This window comes from Thamnophis sirtalis, unplaced genomic scaffold (genome assembly GCF_051295495.1).
Source record: "Thamnophis sirtalis isolate CommonGarterSnake01/CBP01778 unplaced genomic scaffold, rThaSir2_p1.2 scaffold_2, whole genome shotgun sequence".
NCBI lineage: Eukaryota > Metazoa > Chordata > Lepidosauria > Squamata > Natricidae > Thamnophis > Thamnophis sirtalis.
The window spans coordinates 74031412-74052175 of NW_028261382.1; the positions used below are offsets into that span (position 1 = coordinate 74031412).

The window sequence follows — 20764 nt, forward strand, 5'->3', positions numbered from 1 at the left end:
CTCTTAACCGCTCCACACCCCAAGAACCTCACCAGGTCAGTTTTCAAGTCCTTATCAATGAATATCAACAAAATATGGGCAAACGCAAAAGGCTGACTCTGGGCCATGCCTAGCTTGGTCATCCGCAGAATTTGACTACAAGCCTCCAGCACAGCTGCCAAGCTGACCCTGGGCTACAGCTGAGCACACAATTGCTGCTGTCCTGGAGCCAGGAGGGTGGGTGTGTCCGAGCAAGGGAAAGCGGGACAGGAATGGAGAGGGAAGCAAACATCTGGCACGAATCAATTCTTGGAAGCCAGGGGAGCAAGGAGCAGTAAGAGGGTTGAAAGGGAGGAAGCTAGAGAGCTGCCAGGAGAAGGAAGCGAAGAGAAGGTCTGAGAGGAGAAGATGGGGATCTACTTCCTGCCCCGGATGATCCTAAGGGTTGAATAGGGAGCTTTGACAGGAACTCAAAGCAGAACTCATGTGTCATCACAAATGCCGGGTGTCCCTCGTGGGGCAAGCATAACCCTTAGCCCCACCATGTAGCTTGCAGGCTTTAGATTCCCCCACATGTTTGGTTGGAAATTCTCATTTCATCCTCTCTTAAAAGCTTACATGCTCTAGCTCAGGGGTGTCAAATTTGATTTCATTGATGGCCACATCACTATTGTGTTTGACCTTGTGGTGTGTGTGTGTGTGGCCAGGGGGCATGTGGCCAGCTCGACGTCACTCGAGCCTGTGGTGGCCAAGTGCTAAGGCAGGACTTCTCTCTCACACTCATTATAACCTTCCTTCCTTCCTTCCTTCCTTCCTTCCTTCCTTCCTTCCTTCCTTCCTTCCTTCCTTCCTTCCTTCTTCTTCTTCTTCTTTTTCTTTCCTCTTCATTCTCCTTTCCCTCAGACCCTCTCTCCCTCTCATTATAATCTTCCTTCTTTACTTCCTTCCCTTTTCTTTTTCCTTCCTTGCTCTCCATCTTTCCATCTTTCTCTTTCCTCTTTCCCTTTCTCCTTTCCTGTCCCCTTCTTCCATGCTCAAATGCAAAAGGGAGAACATTTCTCCTTTTGTTTTCTTTTTAGTTTGTTTTGATGGCCCTCTGCCAGCAAAAATGGAGCCCAAGGGGTGGGCCGTGCATCTCCCCTGGTCCTGTTTTTGGCTGCCACGGCCTCCTGCAGCCCTCTGCCAGTGAAAACAGCAAAACGTTCTCACTTGCAGAGGGCTGCAGGAGGCCGTTGCAGCCAAAAACGGCTCCATTTTCACTGGCAGAGGGCTAGCAAAACAATTCTTTGATGTTTCCAGGGCGTGCATCCCCCATAATGGGTGGGGTCCTGAATTAACTGAGTTAGGTCCATAGCCATCATGGAAGCCATGAACTCCCGAGCTGACTTGGATGTCTTGCCAATGGAAGGCAGATTGAAATCCCCCAGGATCATAAGCCTGGGGAAATCAACCGCCAATCCAGTTAACACATTTAGCAGCTCCGGCAGGGCCAATGAAACATAGCAGGGAGACAGGTACATAACAAAAAGGCCCACCTGAATTCCAAGGCCCCATTTCACAAAAAGGGACTCACACCCACCTATCTGAGGCACAGTGACCTCCTGAGGTCCGAGACTTTCCCTAATAACCACTGCCACTGCCCCGCCCATGCTCTGGGCTCTCGGCTGGTGAAACACCCGGAAGCCTGGTGGGCATAATTCACTAAGGGGAACACCCACTCATGGCCCAGCCAGATCTCCGTAATGCATGCCAGGTCCGCTCTACCCTCTTGTAAGAGGTCATAAATGAGGGGAGCCTTATGTACCACGGACCTGGCGTTAAATGACATCAGCCGGAGACCAGGGCCCTGTAATCCCAAGCACCCAGGGGTGTGAGAAGGGTGATGAGGGTCGGAATGCGTGATCACTCTTAAACAGCGAACCCGCGTCCCCTGAACATAATTTGGCCCTCGGCCCCCACCATATCTGCCTCTCCCACAAACAGTGGAGATGGTGAACCCCCCAATGGAATGGCTTAATGTTCTCCCGCAGAATCCCAACCCTTCCCAGCACTCCCGACCCATGTCCATGTCCTCTGGCCTGTGCCCTGGCAGACTCCCCCCCAAGCCTGTCTGAGCCATCCGTATCAACCCCCCCGCCCCCCTTAAAATTTGATTAAAAAACCCCTGTAAAAAAACCCTAAGAAGTCTCTTCTTTGCATGCCACCTCTCGGGATCCCAAGATCCGTCATTAAGGAAGCATCTTGATAGGCAAGAAGGCCATCCCCGGGGAAAGGGGGAGTTCCCGAAGGGAATAAAGTTCTGTCGCAGTGTAACATAGAGGAGAGTGTGGCATCAACCAAATGGGATGACATCATGGGGAGATGGAACGAGGAGATGACATGTCCCCGGGGGGGGGGGGGGAGCAGCCAGCAGTGTTCAAGAAGATTTTAAGAAGATACTGGACAATCATGTGTCTGAAATGATATAGGGTTTCCTGCTTGGGCAGGGGTTGGGCTGGAAGACCTCCAAGGTCCCTTCCAGCTCTATTATTCTGCCTTCTATAATTGCAACTTAGTGAAAACCTCACTAAAAACGGTGCCCAATAACCTACTAACATGAGGTCTGTGTGACGTGTTCTTGAAGACACAACACGGGCCTCCTGTGCTTCTCCATCGTGGGGGGAGGGAACGTGTGGGCGCAAGTATCAGGGCCCCAGGTTCATCCAGCAGATGGGAAAGTAGACAAGAGAGGGAGAGAGATGCTTTAATGGCTTTCTCAGCACAGGAAGAGACGGTCTTCCCATTTCCGTCTTCAATTGCAGGAAAGTGGCTTGCCTTTCACCGCAAGAGCTCCGAGAAAGAGCGGGCATGTTTACCGGATTTGATTTTTTCTGGCTCTCGTTCTCTGTAGGGTCATCATTCTTGGAGAGGGTGAAGAGCGCAACAGCAATAAACATTTTGGCTTTTGCCAGCTGGAGAAAGCATTAGACTCAAGCTATTCAATCAGTGCAGCTCAAAAGCATCCGTATGGATCACGAGCTCACTTCCACGAAAACTTAAAAAGCCCCAGACAAATTTACAACAGGATTTGAGAGCAAGTTTAGAATATTCACCCACTGTATCCAACCTGCAAGTGCCAGGCTTCTGTCTCCCCGGGGTTAAATTATGGCAGAGATGTGAGAGCCTTCAGATTGGTGGCTCATGTCTTTATAAGAGTGATGATCGAGGAAAGAGACACTGGTACCCAAAATGGGCCACCAGAGCATAAATCAAAACAATACAGGCATCTTGCAAGGTACTCTGTTGAAGGGCATAGAATAGAATAGAATAGATTTAGTTGGAAGGGAACTTGGAGGTCCAACCCCCTGCCTAGGCAGGAAACACTATACTATTTCAGACACATGGTTATCCAACATTTTCTTAAAGACTTCCAGCGTTGGAGCATTTACAATTTCCGGAGGCAAGTCGTTCCAGCAATTGTTCTAACTGTCAAGAAATTTTCTCCTCAGTTCTAAGTTGCTTCTCTCCTTGATTAGTTTCCACCCATTGTTTCTTGTTTTACCCTCAGGTCCCTTGGAGAATAGTTTGACTCCCTCTTCTTTGTGGCAACCCCTGAGATAAGGGAACACTGCTATCATGTCTCCCCTAGTCCTTCTTTTCATTAAACTAGACATACCCAGTTCCTGCAACCGTTCTTCATATGTTCAGCCTCCAGTCCCCTAATCCTCTTTGTTGCTCTTCTCTGCCCTCTTTCTAGAGTCTCCACATCTTTCTTACATTGTGGCAACCAAAACTGGATGCAGGATTCCAAGTGTGGCCTTACCAAGGCATTATAAAGTGGTTTTAACACTTCAACATGATCTTGATTATATCCCTCTGTTAATGCAGCCTAGAACTGTGTTTCAATATGCATAAGTAATATTTGTCAGCAGCATACTTTGGTGGTTTTCTGAGCTTTTTCTCCTATTATTTTTTTTACTAAAATACTTCTAAAAAATTAGCTAATGGAAGTGAAAATAATGCAGGCTACATATAGAGAGGATGGAGCAAAGCGTAAAATACTTCATATATAAGAATGGAATGTGGTATTGAAGCACTAACTGTTGTCATGAGAATGGGGATGTTATACATGCTCATTTTCATCCACACAAGACTGAAAAACATGGATGATCAGGCTGGATTTGGATATTGTAATTTCCTGCAAAATTAAATCTCAGCCTTTCTAAATCTGGTGCCTTCCAAATATGTTGGCTTTTCAGCTCCTGGCCATTATTGTGAGCCTATGTGGAGGATGGTTTCTGCAGTGTGTGAAAAGGAAACAAGGAATCCATGGAGCACAAACTTTCTAGTATGCCAAATTCTTTCTTTCTTTCCTCCCTCCCTCCTTTTTCTTTCTTTCTTCCTTCCTTTCCTCCTTCCCTCCCTCCTTTTTCTTTCTTTCCCTCCCTTCCTCCCTTCTTCCACCCTCCCTCACTCCTTTCTTCCTTCCTTCCTTTTCTCCCTTCCTCTTTCTTTTTTTCTTTCTCCCCTTTGCTTCCTTCCTTCCTTCTTCCTCCACCCTCTTCCTTCCTTTCTTCCCTCCTTCCCTTCTTTTCTTTCTTTCCCTCCCTCCCTTCTTCCTCCCTCCCTTCCTCCTTTCTTCTTTCTTTCTCTCCCTCCCTCCCTTCTTCCTCCCTCCCTTCTTCCTCCCTCCTTTCTGCTTTCTTTCTCTCCCTCCCTCCCTTCTTCCTCCCTCCCTCCCTTTTTCTTTCTTTCTTTCCTTCCTTCCTTCCTTCCTTCCTTCTTTTTTTCTTCTTTCTTTCTCAACAACTACAAAACAAAACCCTGCCTTGTGCATGACTAGTATTTCTCAAAAATATCTGAGTGTGGTATTTTTAGAAAAATCAAGTGGTGTGTGCTATGCTTTGTCTGCCTTCTGGCCTATGAGTTCTCCAGCAACCATTGTGTGGGAATACTCATAACATGCTCTCAAAATGCCAAATGCGTCCAATGACCCTGAACGGCTCGGGATTCCCACACTAAATTCTAATGTGGTTGCGATTCAGAACATTGTGTATGGGCTAATTGGAGCTTAGTCAGTGCATTATTGTTAAACAAGGCATGAGTCGGGCTGGCACCACACTTCCCTTATGGGATGGGGCATCTGGTTCCCCTCCTCCATCAACTGTTCATCTAGAGCCGAGGTGGCCCAGTGGTTAGGGTGCAGTACTGCAGGCCACTTCAGCTGACTGTTATCTGCAGTTCAGCAGTTCAAATCTCACCGGCTCAAGGTTGACTCAGCCTTCCATCCTTCCGAGGTGGGTGAAATGAGGACCCAGACTGGGGGGGCGATATGCTGACTCTGTAAACTGCTTAGAGAGGGCTGAAAGCCCTATGAAGTGGTATATAAGTCTAACTGCTATTGCTATTGCTATTTCCTCGTTTAAGAATGTCCTCATCGCTGTGCGAGTGTTGGATCTCATGCAATTTTTCATGCTTCAATGAAATCTTGATTTTGGCATTCTGGCCCGGGGTCTGTTGAGTTCTTGGGTGATGTTGGTGAGATCTAATGAGGCAACAATCCCAGGAAAGATTAAATCAGGGATGTCCAACCTTGGCCATTTTTAAGACTTGTGGACTTCAACTCCCAGAATTTTCCAGCAGAAGGAATTCTAGGAATTGAAGTCCACAAGCCTTACAAGTCACCAAGATTGAAAACCCCTGGATTAAACAATGTATATATTTCTGAGTGGAAGGCTGTTGGGTGGAATCAGAGGTGGGATTCAGCAGGTTCTGACCAGTTCTGGAGAACCAGTAGCGGAAATTTTGAGTAGTTCGGAGAACTGGTAAATAGCACCTCTGGCTGGCCCCGCCCCATCTATTATCTGCCTCCCAAGTCTCAGTTGATCGGGAGGAAATGGGGATTTTGCAGTATCCTTCCTCTGCCATGAGACCAAGCCACGCCCACCAAGCCACGTCATGCCTACAGAACCGGTAGTAAAAATTTTGTAGTAGAAATGTTTGAACCCCATCACTGGGTGGAATCATGTGTTAGCCGCGGTGGGGCAGTGGTTAGAGTGCAGTACTGCAGGCTACTTCTGCTGGCTACCAGCTCCCTGAAAGTTGGCAGTTGGAATCTCACCAGACTGAAGGTTGACTCAGCCTTCTATCCTTTTGAAATGGGTCAAATGAAGACCCAGATTGTTGGGGGCAAGAGGCTGATTCTGTAAACCACTTAGAGAGGGCTATAAAAGCACTGTGAAGCAGTATATAAGTCTAAGGGCTATTGCTATATTCCTTCCTCCCTCTCTCCCTCTCAGTGGTTAGAAGGCACTATTGAAAGCTAACTCTTCCCACAGCCAGGAGTTCAATCCTGACTGGCCCAAGGTTGACTCAGCCTTCCATCCTTTTGAGGTCTGTAAAATGAGGACCCAGATTGTTGGGGGCAAAAGGCTGACTCTGTAAACTGTTTTGCTTGTGAAGCTGTACATAAGTCTAAGTGCTATTGCTATTGCTATTTATTATTATTACTAGCGTACAGCAATATGTTACAGTAGCCAGGAGACTCCAATGCTATTGCAGACTAGTAGTTTGGCTAGCCAAGATTTCAGCCCTGTTATGGGACATGCTTGCGCACTGCCCAAGATGTGACATAGGAGGGAGAACTGGCTTTGAGAGAAAAATATGTGTCACCTCAGGCTGCCTCCCTTCCCAAAGTTGCCTCGCCAATGGGTGCTACAACCGGGAAGGTTCAGAGCTGTCAGCAATATGACTGCCTGCACAGAGCACCAGCTCGTCTCCCCGTCAAAGTGGTACCTATATCTACTCGCATGAGACATGCTTTCGAACTGTTAGATGGAAAGAGAATGAGGCTGGTGACAGGAGCTCTTACCCTGCCATGGCCTGCTAGGGCTCCAACAACTAGCCAAAAACTATCTCCAGCATCATTAAGGTAGGTGCTGCACAAGAGGGGGTGCAAAAACAGCAGGATGATGGCCACAATCGAAGCTCCATCTCATCTACATGCCGTAACAATTTGTGTCGTCAGCAGAAAGCTAAAGGTGGTCTCAACATGGTTTCCCCTCGACACATGCACCATCATTTTCTCTGGCAGCTTGTCTCCTGCAATGCACGGGCCAACGTTATTTGAAATATTTTATTTATCCTTGGCCCTGGATAAACGATGACCCTGTACTTGTCATTGAGGTGTTTTTCTCCTTTTTAATATATTTTGACATTTATAACCGTTATGTCCTATTTCACAATTATCTGTACATGCTTGTTTTATTACGGCCTGGAGATTCATGGAGTGAGAGCAAATGTGTTGTGCATAAATAAGGGGGCTTCTCACCCGTCGCTCTCTTGTCCTAGGAAGACCTGGTGTCTTGACGATCTTAATCCCCCCACTCGTTTCCCTGTTCCCCCACTCCGTTTCCTTCGCCGTTTGGGGCAGATAAAGGCTCTTTGGCCTGGGCCTCCTGGTCTCCCCCACATCCTCCATTTTCCTTTCAAATCCCCAGAGGATTTTTACTGCTGCTATATCATGCCCTGTCCCAGTTGAGCATCTTCCAAATTGCACAGGACAGGACCCATTAGGTAATTGTGGAGGGCCACCCATTTTGGAAGGAAGGAGCTCCTTCCTTCCTTCCTTCCTTCCTTCCTTCCTTCCTTCCTTCCTTCCTTCCTTCCTTCCTTCCTTCCTTATTTCCTTCTCCTCCCTGTCCTCCCACTGTCCCGCTCTCCCTTACCCTCTTCCTGCTCCCTCTCCCCTACCCTGTCCCACCCACTTCCTCCCCTCCTCCCTTTCCCTTTCTCCTCCTCCCCCCTGTCCTTGCACTGTCCCTCCATCCCCATCCCCTTCCCTCTTCCTGCTCCCTCTCTCCCCTATCCCGTCCCCTCTCCCTCTTTCCCCTATCCCCTCCCACCTCTTCCTGCTCCCTTTCTCCCCCGCTCCTCCTCTCTGTCCGTCCCTCTCCTATCCCCTCCTTTTATTGCTCCCTCTCTCCCCTATCCTTTCCCCTCCTCCTTCCGCTTTTCCCATCCTCCTCCCTCTCCTCCAATTATCCCTCTTCCCTATCCACTCCCCTCCTCTTCCTTCTCCGTTTCTCCCCCTTCCCCAACTCCCTCCTCCCCCTCCTCCTCTTCCTCTCTCCCCTTTCCTTTCCCCTCCTCCCTATCCCTCTCATCCAATTATCCCTCTCTTCCCTATCCCCTCCCCTCCTCTTCCTTCCCCTTTCCCCCTTCCCCCTCCTCCCCTTCTCCCTGTCCTCCCACTGTCCATCCCCTCCCTTCCTCTTCCTGTTCCCTCTCTCCCCCTTCATCTCCTCCCTCTCCCTTTCTGTTCCTCCCTCTCCTTTCGCTGTCCCTCCCTCCCCTATCCCCTCCACTCCTCCTCTGCCCTCTCTCTCCTGCTCTTCCCATCCTCCTCCCCCTCCTCCATTAACCCTTCCTCCCCTATCCCTTCCCCTACCTTTTCCCCTCCTCCTCTTTCTCCATTTGGAAAAGTTGTTCAACTGAACAGAGAGCAGGCCACAAATGGCTGGCAAAGCAAAGCAGAGGTTTGGGCCGAAGACCCCTTCCTCTCTGATCACCAGGCCCGAGGAGCGTTGGGGTCACCTGGAGGGGCCTGCGGGGTTATCAGCGCCTCCAGCAAAAGAGAAGAGACGGAAAAGAAAATAGCCAGGCTGCAGAACTTGGGTGGAAATCTCCTCTAAGAAGTCTTTATCTACGTCAGCTTCCCTACGCCTCCCGTGACATCCCGGGGCTTAAAAAGTTAAGCTGATTAAGTTTGGGATTAGCTCCAGCTTGAGATGACACCTTGCAAAGAGAGTTTTGCAGAGTTTCTTCTGGCATTTGCGGAGCAGGCAGGCCCTCCCCACCCCTCTCTTGGGAGTCTCCTCCCCTCTGTAGCTAAGATGCTAGGGCACCTTGGCATCCCCTCCTCGCATTCATTTCCCCAGCCCAGTTGCTCCAAGAGGCATCTTGGCCTCTCCCACACTGTGCCCAGTGAGAAGCCAATGCAGCAAGAGAAGATACTGGCAGTTGTGTTTTGCATGGTTGTGGCTCGCCAGTGGCCAGCAGAGCTGGCAGCAGATTCGGACGGTGAGGAGGTTGGGGAGGAACAGGAGCCAGTCCTGGCATCTGGGGAAGGCTCGGATGAGGGTTCTGTGAGGGGCGAGGGCCGTATGCCAGTTATCAGCTGCCTTCAGAGTCAGACATCAGTGAGGCAGACAAACAGCTGGAGCCTGTTCCCAGCGTGCGCCTGCACAGAATTTCCAGACAAAGGGAACAACTAAAGAACAGGGGTTGACTTGGGAGTAAGGCCGCAGGTGGATGATGAATGGATCCTTTTAGAGGAAATAAAAGGGAAACGAAAGGGGATTGGAGTTTGCAGGAGACAATTAGTTCGCCTCATTGGTTGTGACTCTCCGAGACTCCTTGCCAAGTTTTGCAGATATCGTCCTGGCAGCTCTCCCAGTCAGATAAAGTCTGTGACCATAAATCCTCCCTCGAAAGACTTTGCTGGATGTGAATGAGCAGAATTCACAGCAAATTAATAAAATGATTTTTTGTCAGGATAAAGAGTTTGCTTCAGTCTCTTGGGAAGCCTCGGTCAAAACAGTCCAGCTCTAAGTCAAACCTCAGTGCACCGTGGGAAGCTATGAAATTGCTACTTTGGCTCGTTCCCTGAAGCAGTTAAAATCAGTGGACCAGGGGTGGGTTTCAAAAATTGTTTGAACCTACTCTGTGGGCATGGCCTCTTTTGTGGGAGTGGCTTGCTGCCCATGTGACCGGATGGGAGTGGCTTGCCACCCATGTGACCTGATGGGAGTGGCCAAGATGATGTTATTACTAGATATTACTAATTACTAGATATTATTAATATTACTAGATCATTATTAATGCGTAGATAATTGTCATTACACACACACACACACACACACACACACACACACACACACACACACACACAAACAAACTATGACAGTGCTAGGAAAACACCCAAAAAATAAGAATCCCCCCCCTCCCGCCAAAAAAACCACTGCCAATGAAACCATTTTTTTTCCTAAGCCTAAGGACAGGAAAGACAAAGTCACTGGAATAAAAACCATCAAGGCAATATGGAAAATTATAAAGGACAGGCGCTCACAGAACCATCAACCACCTCAGAATAACCTAAAAAAGGAGGGTGAAACACACTGCCTTGCAACAAACCTGGCCTGCCCATAGACAAGCAGCCACTTTGAGACACATAAACCTGGTCTGAACACTTAAAAGCAACATATTGCATCACAAATACAACATTTGCAAAAAGGAATAACATTTCTTGTAATAAACATTCTATAAACAATAAATAAATAAAAATTCTCTAAAATAATTTAAAACCACCACGTTCAGAGAACACCAAAGGACCCCACAATCCTCTCCCTCATCTTTTTCTTTTTTGTCCTAACTTTCTCCTCCTTCCCCCCCAACCCCACTCCCTTCTAGCACTGATGATGTTCCAAACTAGGAGTGCTGGAGAGGAGCTCTCACAGGGCGAAGAGCTTCCCGCTACAGGCACAATCTATCTGCAGCCGTAAATGACTGCAAGCAGCAGCTTCAAGCACCTGCTCGCAGCTGACAGTTGCGTTTGGGAGCAGAGGTGGCGGAAGCGGGCACAGACGGGATGTCCCCGCTTGCTGAGTAGAAGGAGATGGCGGGGATGCGTTGTTTCAGGGCGCCCCGGGCGCCGGCTCCTCTGAGTGCAGCCCATTCCCCCTCCCAAGAAGACCATTTTTTTTAAAACGCCTCTGCAGACGATCTTGAAAACCTGTGAGGTTGCTTTGGGAGGGGGAAGACAGGCAGCATTCCCCCACCCCATCCCTGGTTGCCTGCAGCCTCGGAGCCTTCCGCAACTTGCACAGTAAAGGCAATTCTCTCACTCATGAGATTTTCTTTACTGTGCAAAGGCTTGCTTTAAGGCGGCAGGCTCCGAGGCTGCAGGCACCCAGGGAGGGGGTCAGGGGGAAATGCTGCCCATCTGTCCCCTTCCAAAGCAACCTTGCAGGTTTTCAAGATCATCCGGAGAGGCATTTTTTAAAAATAAAAACCCTGCAGGCACCCAGCAACAGGGGCCAGGAGTGGTACCGGCGTTCCCGGAAGTTAATTACTTCTGGGTTCACCGACCATCCAGTTCGCGCGAACCAGGGCGATCCGGGAGGAACCCACCCCTGCAGTGGACCAAAGATCTGGGCCAGCAATGAATGCCCATGACTCTTTGCAGCCCCATTCTTCACACGCCTTGAACGAGAGACCTCCTAGCTTGATTTCTGTGGAGCTTCTCAGTTATCCAGGTCACGGTTGTCCCAAAGGTGCTTTTTTCCCAAGAGACAACTGGAATTTCTGTTTTTTCTTTGAAGACGTTTCGCTTCTCCTCCAAGAAGCTTCTTCAGCACTGACTGAAGAACACCAGGTGTTGATTTCATGCAAGCAGTAGGCACAACCATGGGTGCACCCCCACCTGCATGAATGGTGGGCATGTGTGCCTGCCGCTTGCACATGGGAGTGATCTGCATGTCCACTCAGTCGTGACCCAGTTCGTAATGGCTCAAGGCCACTGATTAGGGATTTACAGTCTATAGGATTGGGACAGTGGATCAATTGCAGAAATAAATTCATCTGGAATGTCGAAATCATGTTGTGAGCCCTTTTCTAGAGCAAGCACTGGAAGAAGGGTGCGTCCATTTGTACGGTAGCTACCACAATGGATATAACCAAGTTTATAGATGATGACTTCAATCTTCTCGGTCCACTGCTGATTTTTTAGACAGGTGCCTGTAATTCAGAACAGTTATTAGGTTGCAGTCATTCATTGCTCATGGATAAAGCCCAGAGGAAGTTAGGGAGGGCAGTGGTAGGTTCTTCGGGATTGGGCGGCCTATAAATTTTATAAATAAATAAATAAATAAATAAATAAATTAATTAATTAATTAATTAATTAATTAATTAATTCTGGGTCCATACCGGGCCGTACAGTAGAAGTCGGGAGCAGCAGCCACCATACCAGTACGGTGGCTCATTTGGCCCATCCGCCCACCTGCATTTCATAGCTGTTTATAACACAACTGGCCAATTGCACATGTGCGCACAGCGTGTGATGCCTGCGCGACCCCCGCCAAGCAGCAGGGCAGTGGCGTGCTCATGCATGTGTAGCGCACATGCCCGACTAGGACGCCCGGCCCCATGCACAGTGTACTGGTTGCGACAGGATCCGGAATCCACCATTGGGGAAAGGGGTAAATTTAAGTTGAAGTTAGACAATATGTTTTGTATTCTGGTAATTTCTTCGTATGTTTTAACAGAAAGGATATTTTTGAAAATAAGAAAAGCAGATACCAAGGAACAACTGCGGGTTTGAGGTGCCATATTGGGACCTTGGTAATAGATCATGTTGCTTAGGTACACCAAGAATCTGGGATGTCTTTTTTTATCATGGAATCTTGTGTATTCATCCTAGAAGAATGAAATCTTTTGGGAAATATTTAAAAAAGGCAGGATAAAATATTTCCTCTAAAATAAAAATAAAAAATCTTAAGGGAGACAGAAACTCAGAGTCCCAACTACTGAACTGGGGCAGCTTTTAGAAATGCAGCTTTGGAAATCCATTACTCCCTGCAGCAAAGTGAGCAAAGGGAGATTAGCTTTCAGCCAAGAGCCAACACAGGGCAAAGCCATTAAGTGATAATAGGAATTATTGCATCACCCTCCAAACTTCAACCAAACTTAGCTCAGACAAATATCTAGGATTTGTACTTTGCGTATAGAGCCAGCTATGACCCTTAATGTTAGGGTTCCAAATAGCATCCAAAATTAAATCATAGTCCAAGGCAAAGGATTCCTCAAAGTTCCAATTTATTAAGGGAGCCGTGTTGGCACATCTGGGAAAACTCGAATCTGAAAACTTCTCGGTTTCCCCCACCTAGTTGAAAGTTCAAGATCTTGCCCCCACACCCACAAGTCCATCTCATGGTCCAATCTCCCATTGCCATGCTGGCAGTTCCACTCATCCAGTTCTGGTCAGGTGCAGAGGTGCAGAGACAAAGGATGAGCTTGGCTTTCTAGAAGGAATTTTGTTTTGGCTACACAGCATCTAATGCCGTACAATCCCCCCTCACCTTTTCCCACAATAGAACAGTCATAGTAGAATAATCGAAAGTGTGGCAGGCCAAAGATTCAAGAGGAATATGGCTGCAGGCCTGACACCTACATGGTCTCCTGTGACTCTGACAAAAGCCAATAGAATACATTGGATTTTAACCTGTTTTTATTTTCATTTTTTATTATTTCTTTTTCTATCATTGTAAGCCGCCCGGAGTCCTCCGGGATTGGGCGGCCTATAAATCGATTAAATAAAATATAAATAAAATAAATAAATAAGAGTAACTGTGGGCACGGCAAGGAATATTTACCTTCAAACTGCTAGTAAACCCAGAAATCCGATCACAAGTTCTCTTCTTCTCCCTTTTGGCCTCCTGATCTCAACCCCTTTCTTCTCTTCTTTACAGACGCTGATCTTTGGTGCCCGGAGCTGAAGGACATCACACAAGCCTTCTACAATTTTGGAGCCTGTGCTTCTACCTTGTTCCCCGCTGGACTCGTTGAGCACGAATTCATATCGGAGATCTTAGAGTGAGTTGAGATTTATCTCTGCAATGCCTGCTTGTAATTTTGTCCCTCTGTTGCTTGACGTGTGAAGAATGCCTTGTTGCAACACAGAGGCTTTTTTGTGCATACGGGAGAGGGAAAAAAGATATTAGACCTTAGAGAATATACAAACTGAGGTCATGTTGACACAGGTAGGACCAAGTCTCAACCAATCCAGTGACTGATGGGATGCAAGTTTAGGCAAGAAAAGGGAGACTGCATATCTTTGGAGCACACCAATGTAAATAGTAGGAGAATAGAGTCCAACCCATCATGACCCCATGGATAACGTTCCTCCAGGCCTTCCTGTCTTCTACAATCCTCTGGAGTCCATTTAAGCTCACGCCGACTGCTTCAGTGACTCCACCCAGCCACCTCATTCTCTGTCGTCCCATTCTTCTTTTGCCCTCCATTGTTCCCAGCATGTGGCTCTTCTCCAGGGAGTCCTTCCTTCTCATCAGGTGGCCAAAGTACTTGAGTTTCCTCTTCAGGATCCGGCCTTCTAAAGAGCAGTGAGGGTTGATCTCCTCTAGGACCAACTAGTTGGATGGCCTTGCAGTCCAAGGGACTCGCAGGAGTCTTCTCCAGCACTAGAGTTCAAAGGCCTCCCTTCTTTGGCGCTCAGCATTCCTTGAGAGGTACTTGAGGTACTTGAGAGACCGCCTCCTGCCAATTACCTCCCTGCGACCAATTAGATCGCATAGATTAGCAACTACACGGAGGAGAGCCTTTTCAGTAGTAGCTCCGACCCTTTGGAACGATCTCCCCGTGGAGATTAGTACCCTCACCACCGTCCAGACCTTCCGCACAGCCCTTAAGACCTGGCTATCCCGTCAGGCCTGGGGATGAAGATAACTTGTCCCCACCCGAATGATGAATGAATGTTGCTTACTATTTTACTTCTATGTATTGTTTGTGTCTATTGTCTGTATACCCCCCCCCCCCTCATTTTATGTAAGCCGCCCTGAGTCCCCTCAGGGAAAAGGGCGGCCTATAAGTATTAATAAATACTCAAAATACTCAAATTCACAGCCATCCATTTCAACAGGGAAAACCATAGCCTTTAGATAATTTTGTTGGCAGGGTGAAGTCTCTGCTTTTTAGTCTGCTGTCTAGATTTGCCATAGCTTTTCTCCCCTGGAACAAACGTCTTTTAATTTCTTAGCTGCAGTCCCCATTTGCGCTGATCTTGGAGCCCAGGAAAATAAAACCTGTCACTACCTCCATTTCTTCCCCATCTATTTGCCAGGAATTTAAAGGGCAGGATGCCATGATCTTAGTTTACTTAATGTTGAGTTTGAAGCCACCTTTTTTGCAATCTCCTCCTTCACCCGCATCCAGAGGCTCTTTAGTTCCTCTTCACTTTCTGCCATTAGAGTGGTATCATCTGCATATCTGAAGTTGTTGATATTTTTCCTGACAATCTTAATTACAACTTTTCATTCATCTAGCCCCACCTTTCTAATGATGTGCTCTGCATATAGGCAGGGTGACAGCCTTGCCGGACTTCTTTCCTAATTTTGAACCAATCAATGGTTCCGTGTCCAGTTCTCACTGTTGCTTCTTGACCCGCATGTAGGTTTCACAAGAGACAATTGAGATTGTCTGGTACTCCCATCTCTTTAAGAGCTTGCCACAATTTGTTGTGATCCACACAATCAAAGGCTTTAGCATAGTCAATTATGCAGAAGTAGATGTTCTTCCAGAACTCCCTAACTTTCTCCATGATCCAGCGTATGTTGGCAATTTAATCTCTGGTTCCTCTGCCGCTTTGAACTCCTGCCTGTACTTCTGGTAGTTCTCAATCCACATACTGCAGGAACCTAGCTTGTAGGATTTTGAGCATAACTTTACTAGCATGTGAAATGAGTGCAATGGTGCGATAGTTTGAACATCCTTTGGCATTGCCTTCCTTTGGAGTTGGAATGTAAACGGACTTTTTCCAGTCCTGTGGCCATTGTTGAGTTTTCCAAATTTGCTGGCAATATGGGAGTATGTTGGCAATTTGATCTTTAGCAGAGGAACTAGAAATTACTGGTTAGGTAGGACAAAAACAAGGGGGCAGACATCGCACCCTATTCAGCCTGTCGGGTTCGCTTCTGTTGACTTCATTTCCTCGCAGGGATTGTGATTCTCGAATTTGTGTCGCTTTCTTTCGGGAGCCATTACACTGTGCAGCTTCATAGATTGTTTTGTGGGCAACCGCGAAATCGGGAATGTTCCAGACAAGATGTTTTTTTTGGCCCTTGGGAATAGCATCCATGGATTCTTACTTCGGCGCTTGCTTAAGTATTGCTTTGTCCTATTCTGAAACATTGTAGGGGCGATATAAAGAAAGTGTCTATAACATCTGAGTTAGATCCCTTTTTGTTCTTAATTGTTAAGGGCTCGCAGCCAATTTGCTCTCTCTGGAAATGGGAAAAGGGTGGGATTGGAGGGCTGTAATTTGGAAATGTTCTTATTGCACATCTTCTTTTTTGCTTCTGGTGAGAAGTGCATTCCACAGTTCTGTTCTGCTTTTTTGCAGAACCAGCAAGCTCTATCTAGTCTGCTTTGACTAGAGGCCAAAACAGAACAGTAAATATTGGTGTGCACGTAATGGAGAATGGTGGTAGTAGGAAATTGTTTTTAGGTTCTTTTTAAAGCTTCTTTCTGTTCTTATTGTATATAGACTCTTAAGAGCAACAAGTCATTCATTTTTTTTGTTCGCTTGAAGAGTTTTATTGACTCTCTTTGAGGGTCTAATCCTGATGAAAGAATGCCCATAAAGCAACCCATCAGCTAAAATATAGAAAGAACAGTTGCAGGAATTGGGTATGGCCAATCTAGAGAAAAGAGGGACTAGGGGGGAGGACAGGATAGCAGCGTTCCAATATTTGAGGGGCTGCCACAAAGAAGAGAGGGGTCAACTTATTTTCCAAAGCCACAGAAGGCAAGGCAAGAAACGGGATGGAAACGAATCAAGGAGAGAAGCAACCTGGAACTAAGGAGAAACTTCCCCGCAGTGGGGACAATTAACCAGTGGAACAGCTTGCCACCAGAAGTTGTGGATGCTCCATTACTGAAGGATTTTACGAAGAGACTGGGAAAGCCACTTGTCTGAAATGGCATAATGTCTCCTACTTGGGCAGAGGGTTGGACTAGAAGACCTCCAAGGTCCCTTCCAATTCTGCTATTCTATTATTCTATGGGTGGATGGGTGGGAGGAAAAGGAGGGAGGGAGGGAGGAAGGAAAGGAAGGAAGGAAGGAAGGAAGGAAGGAAGGAAGGAAGGAAGGAAGGAAGGAAGGAAGGAAGGAAGGGCAATGGGTGGAAACTAATCAAGGAGAGAAGCAACCTAGAACTAGAGAAATTTCTTGACAGTGAGGACAATTAATCAGTGGAACAGCTTGCCACCAGAAGTTATAAATTCTCCAACGCTGGTGGTTTTTAAGAAGAGTGGGCAGCCATTTGTCTGAAACGGTATAAGGTCTCCTGCTTAAGCAGGAAGTTGGGTTAGAAGACCTCCAGAGTCCCTTCCAGCTCTATTATTCTCTATTCTAAGAAGAAAGCAGCTGTGGATAAGAGCAAGCATTCATGTGAGATCTTTTCACGCCATCCATGTCCAATATGGTGTTCTCTGGATATCCTGGGCACCAGGCTAGGAAAAACTCAGATATAATCCCCAATGCCTTAAAAGCTTAGACAGGCAGTTCTTGAGTTACGACCACCTTAGTTGTAGTTTTGGTCAATAGTTGATTTTACAACCTTTTTTGTGGCAATTTGTAAGCAAATGCTACTGTTGTTAAGCAAATAAATGGTTGTAAGGTGAACCTCTCAGCCGTTAAGCTAAGCAATGGTTTGATACCAGCTAGGTGACATGTTCAGTGGAATTTGGGGGAAATCCCCCAAACCAAAGGTCTTCAAACTTGGCAACTTTAAGGCTTGTGGACTTCAACTCCCAGGGTTCTCCAGCCAGCATAATTTACTCTCTTTGTAATCCCTTCCTCTGCAATCTCTCCACTTAGATCAGAGGTCTTCAAACTTGGCAACTTTAAGATTTGTGGACTTCAACCCCCAGAATTCTCTAGCGATCATAATTTACTCTCTTGTAATCCCTTCCTCTACAATTTCGCAGAGCTGGCTGGAGATTTGAAGTCCACAAGTCTTAAAGTTGCCAACTTTGGGGACCTCTGCACCAAATGTTTGAAAACCAACCCACAAGTTCTGGAAACTAACTTCCATCCTCATCCTAAACCCAAGCTACAAATATTTTCCACCATCGTGGTTTGCTACAGGAATGGTTTTGCCAAAAACTGGAAGTAAATGCCGTATTTTGGCAAACTGATTGTTAAGTGAATCACTGCAGTTGTTCAGTTAGTAACACTGCTGTTAAATGAATCTGGTTTCCCCCTTGACTTTGCTTGTCAGAAGGTCGCAAAAGGTGGATCACATGTCCCCGGGACACAGCAACCGTCATAACTGTGAGTCAATGGCCAAGCGCCTGAATTTTGATCACGTGGCCATGGGGATGCTGCAATGGTCATAAGTGTGAAAAATGGTCATAGGTTACTTTTTCAGAGATGTTACAGCTTTGAATGGTCACTAAATGAACTGTTTTAAGTTGAGGATTACCTGTATTCTTAACAGAAACACTTATAATCTATGGGTCGTTTTGTTGGGATACTCATGACCATGGCAGTCACTGACAGTAATAAATCATATATCCATCCATCCATCCATCCATCCATCCATCCATCCATCCATCCATCTAAGTGAAATATCACTCTCACATCATCATGAAATCTCCAGAATCGTAAAGTCTACAAACTTGAAATCTGGCACATATGGTCCTCTTGGCTTCTAGGTGGTCGCTAAGAAAGGATTTTTCGAAATGACCATCAGATCCTTAGTATTTCTTATATTATTATTAACACACTGATACTAAGGAGTTAGTATCAGGAGTTAGGCCTTCTACTCCCCCTCCCCACCTGAAAAGAACTCTGTTCCAACTGCCACTTGGGCATGGCCAGCGCATGACTTATCCGGCCCGCGGGCTAGGAGTTTATACCTTCTACTCCTTCCCCCCACCTGAAAAACACTCTGATGCTAAGGAGTTAGACTGAGGGAGAGAAGGGGATAAGATAGGATCAGTGGGGCCAGCCTGAGGGAGAGAAGGGGATAGGAGAGGACAGTGGGGCCAGCCTGAGGGAGAGAAGGGGATAGGAGAAGATCAGTGGGGCCAGCCTGAGGGAGAGAAGGGGATAGGAGAGGATCAGTGGGGCCAGCCTGAGGGAGAGAAGGGGAGAGGAGAGGCCGATTGTAACTACTCATTAATTTTCAAGCTGTAAGTGTCGGTTTAGCAAGCCCGATCACATAGTTTCTTAGCGAAGCACGGGTATCCAGCTAGCTGTTTAAATAGTTTAATTATACCATTATTTTACTTCTTGTTTATGGTGCTCGTAAAGGGGTATCTTTTAAAGCAAACTTGAAAAGCAGAGAGCAAATAAATAAATAAATAAAGCCCTTTAAAAATGGATTTAATCGACTGAACTCCATTGGCGCTGAATTCATTTTAAAAATCATTTTATCTCGCTTTCAGTTCTTCCATTCTGCGATGATGATAATAGAAGGTCTGGGGCCTGTGCTGTGATTCCTGGGTATAGTTTATACGTGTAGATAATGGTTTACAGCAAAGCTTTTAAAATGGAAAGAGGCGGCTGAGCCCAGGAAAAAAGCCTCTTTTAAATTCATGGAGTTCACTGTGAGCGGAATGCATTATGCAGATTGAACACTTTATGCAAAGATTATTTTATTAGTTGACTGTGAAGACTTATACTGAGCCAAATTGGCAATAATCTAGGTGAGCTACTTAAGCCTTAGCTGTTGCAATATCTAGGTCACCCATTGAAAGAAAGGAAGGGTATTCTTGATGTCTTGATAGATTCCACTTATTGGCGAATATATGCATTTTTTTAAACACGCAGCAATCAGTTCCAAGGCACATTGACAATCCTTTTTAAGATGAGCTCCAGAGATGGCACCAATAAGACATCTAAACCAGATGAGTAAAATCTCTTAAACTCCTGAGTTGTACCTCCAGCAACAAGGCAGCTGTGACCAACCCTGGTGACTGCAGTTGGAAAAAATATCCATCTGGTTTAGTCCCAAGACACCAGAAACCAAAAGACACCAGAAATATGGAGGCTGATTGGAAAGATGGTTTAATAATGAAGCAGGTCCTGGGCAGCTGACCCCATGGAGTTGAGAGGGAGGGTTTTTTTATACCTTCTCTTGGAGCTTTGAACTTGAGCTTCCTGTTCCTGTGCAAGAACATGTTGTCAGGGTTCCAAACAGCATCCAAAAGTAAATCAGAGTCCAAGGCAAAGTATTGCTCAAAATTCCAATTTATTAAGAGAGCCACGTTGGCACATCCGGGAAAACGCGTATCTGAAAGCTTCCTGGTTTTCCCACCCAGTTGAAAGTTCAAGATCTTGCCCCCACACCCACAAGTCCATCACGTGGTCCAATCTCCCACTGCTATGCTGGCAGTTCCACCCACCCAGTTCCGGTCAGATGCAGAGCCAAAGGATGACCTTGGCTTTCTAGAAAGAATTTTGTTATGGCTCCATATCATCTAACTCTGTACAATCCCCCCTCCCTTTTTCCCACAATGGAAAATGCATAGGAGAATAATAGCAAGTGTGGCGGGCCTGAGATCCACAAGAAAAAATGGCTGCAGGCCTGACAAATGCATTGTATTGGCTATTGTCAGATTCCTATCGGGTCATGTTTGTCTGAGCTCCTGGTTTGGTTGAAGTTTACCGGGTGTTGCAGTGCCCTTAGGAGATTGCAATGCAGTGGGCTCTGTGTCTTCTGTTAAATGGTCTTACGATGTCCTGGAGGGCCATGTCTTAACCCCATCACCCTGGAGCTGAAGGTCTTTTGTCTTGTAGATAGGCTGGCCCAGTCCTGCTGGGACTATTAAGGAAGACTTGGAGGTTGCTTTCTGTCTTTAAAAACATGTTTCTCCTTTAGGGAAATATAATATTCTGGCTTTTTAAATATTTCCCAAAACATTTCACTCTTCTAGGGAAGGGGTGGGCGCTAACTTTGTACACTGCTTATACCATTTTATCAAATGCCGGTTGTCCTCAACTTAA

At 46.6% G+C, this 20764-nt stretch overlaps 1 protein-coding gene across 1 annotated transcript in view; it reads left to right on the forward strand.

Annotated features, from left to right (window-relative positions):
- The window catches only part of FAM178B (family with sequence similarity 178 member B), a 291511-nt gene that overhangs the window by 85018 nt on the left and 185729 nt on the right, over positions 1 to 20764 (forward strand). The window contains exon 10 of the mRNA XM_087703499.1: positions 13485 to 13608. Within this exon, the coding sequence (XP_087559625.1) occupies positions 13485 to 13608 (124 nt within the window). The remainder of the gene's footprint in view (positions 1 to 13484; positions 13609 to 20764) is intronic.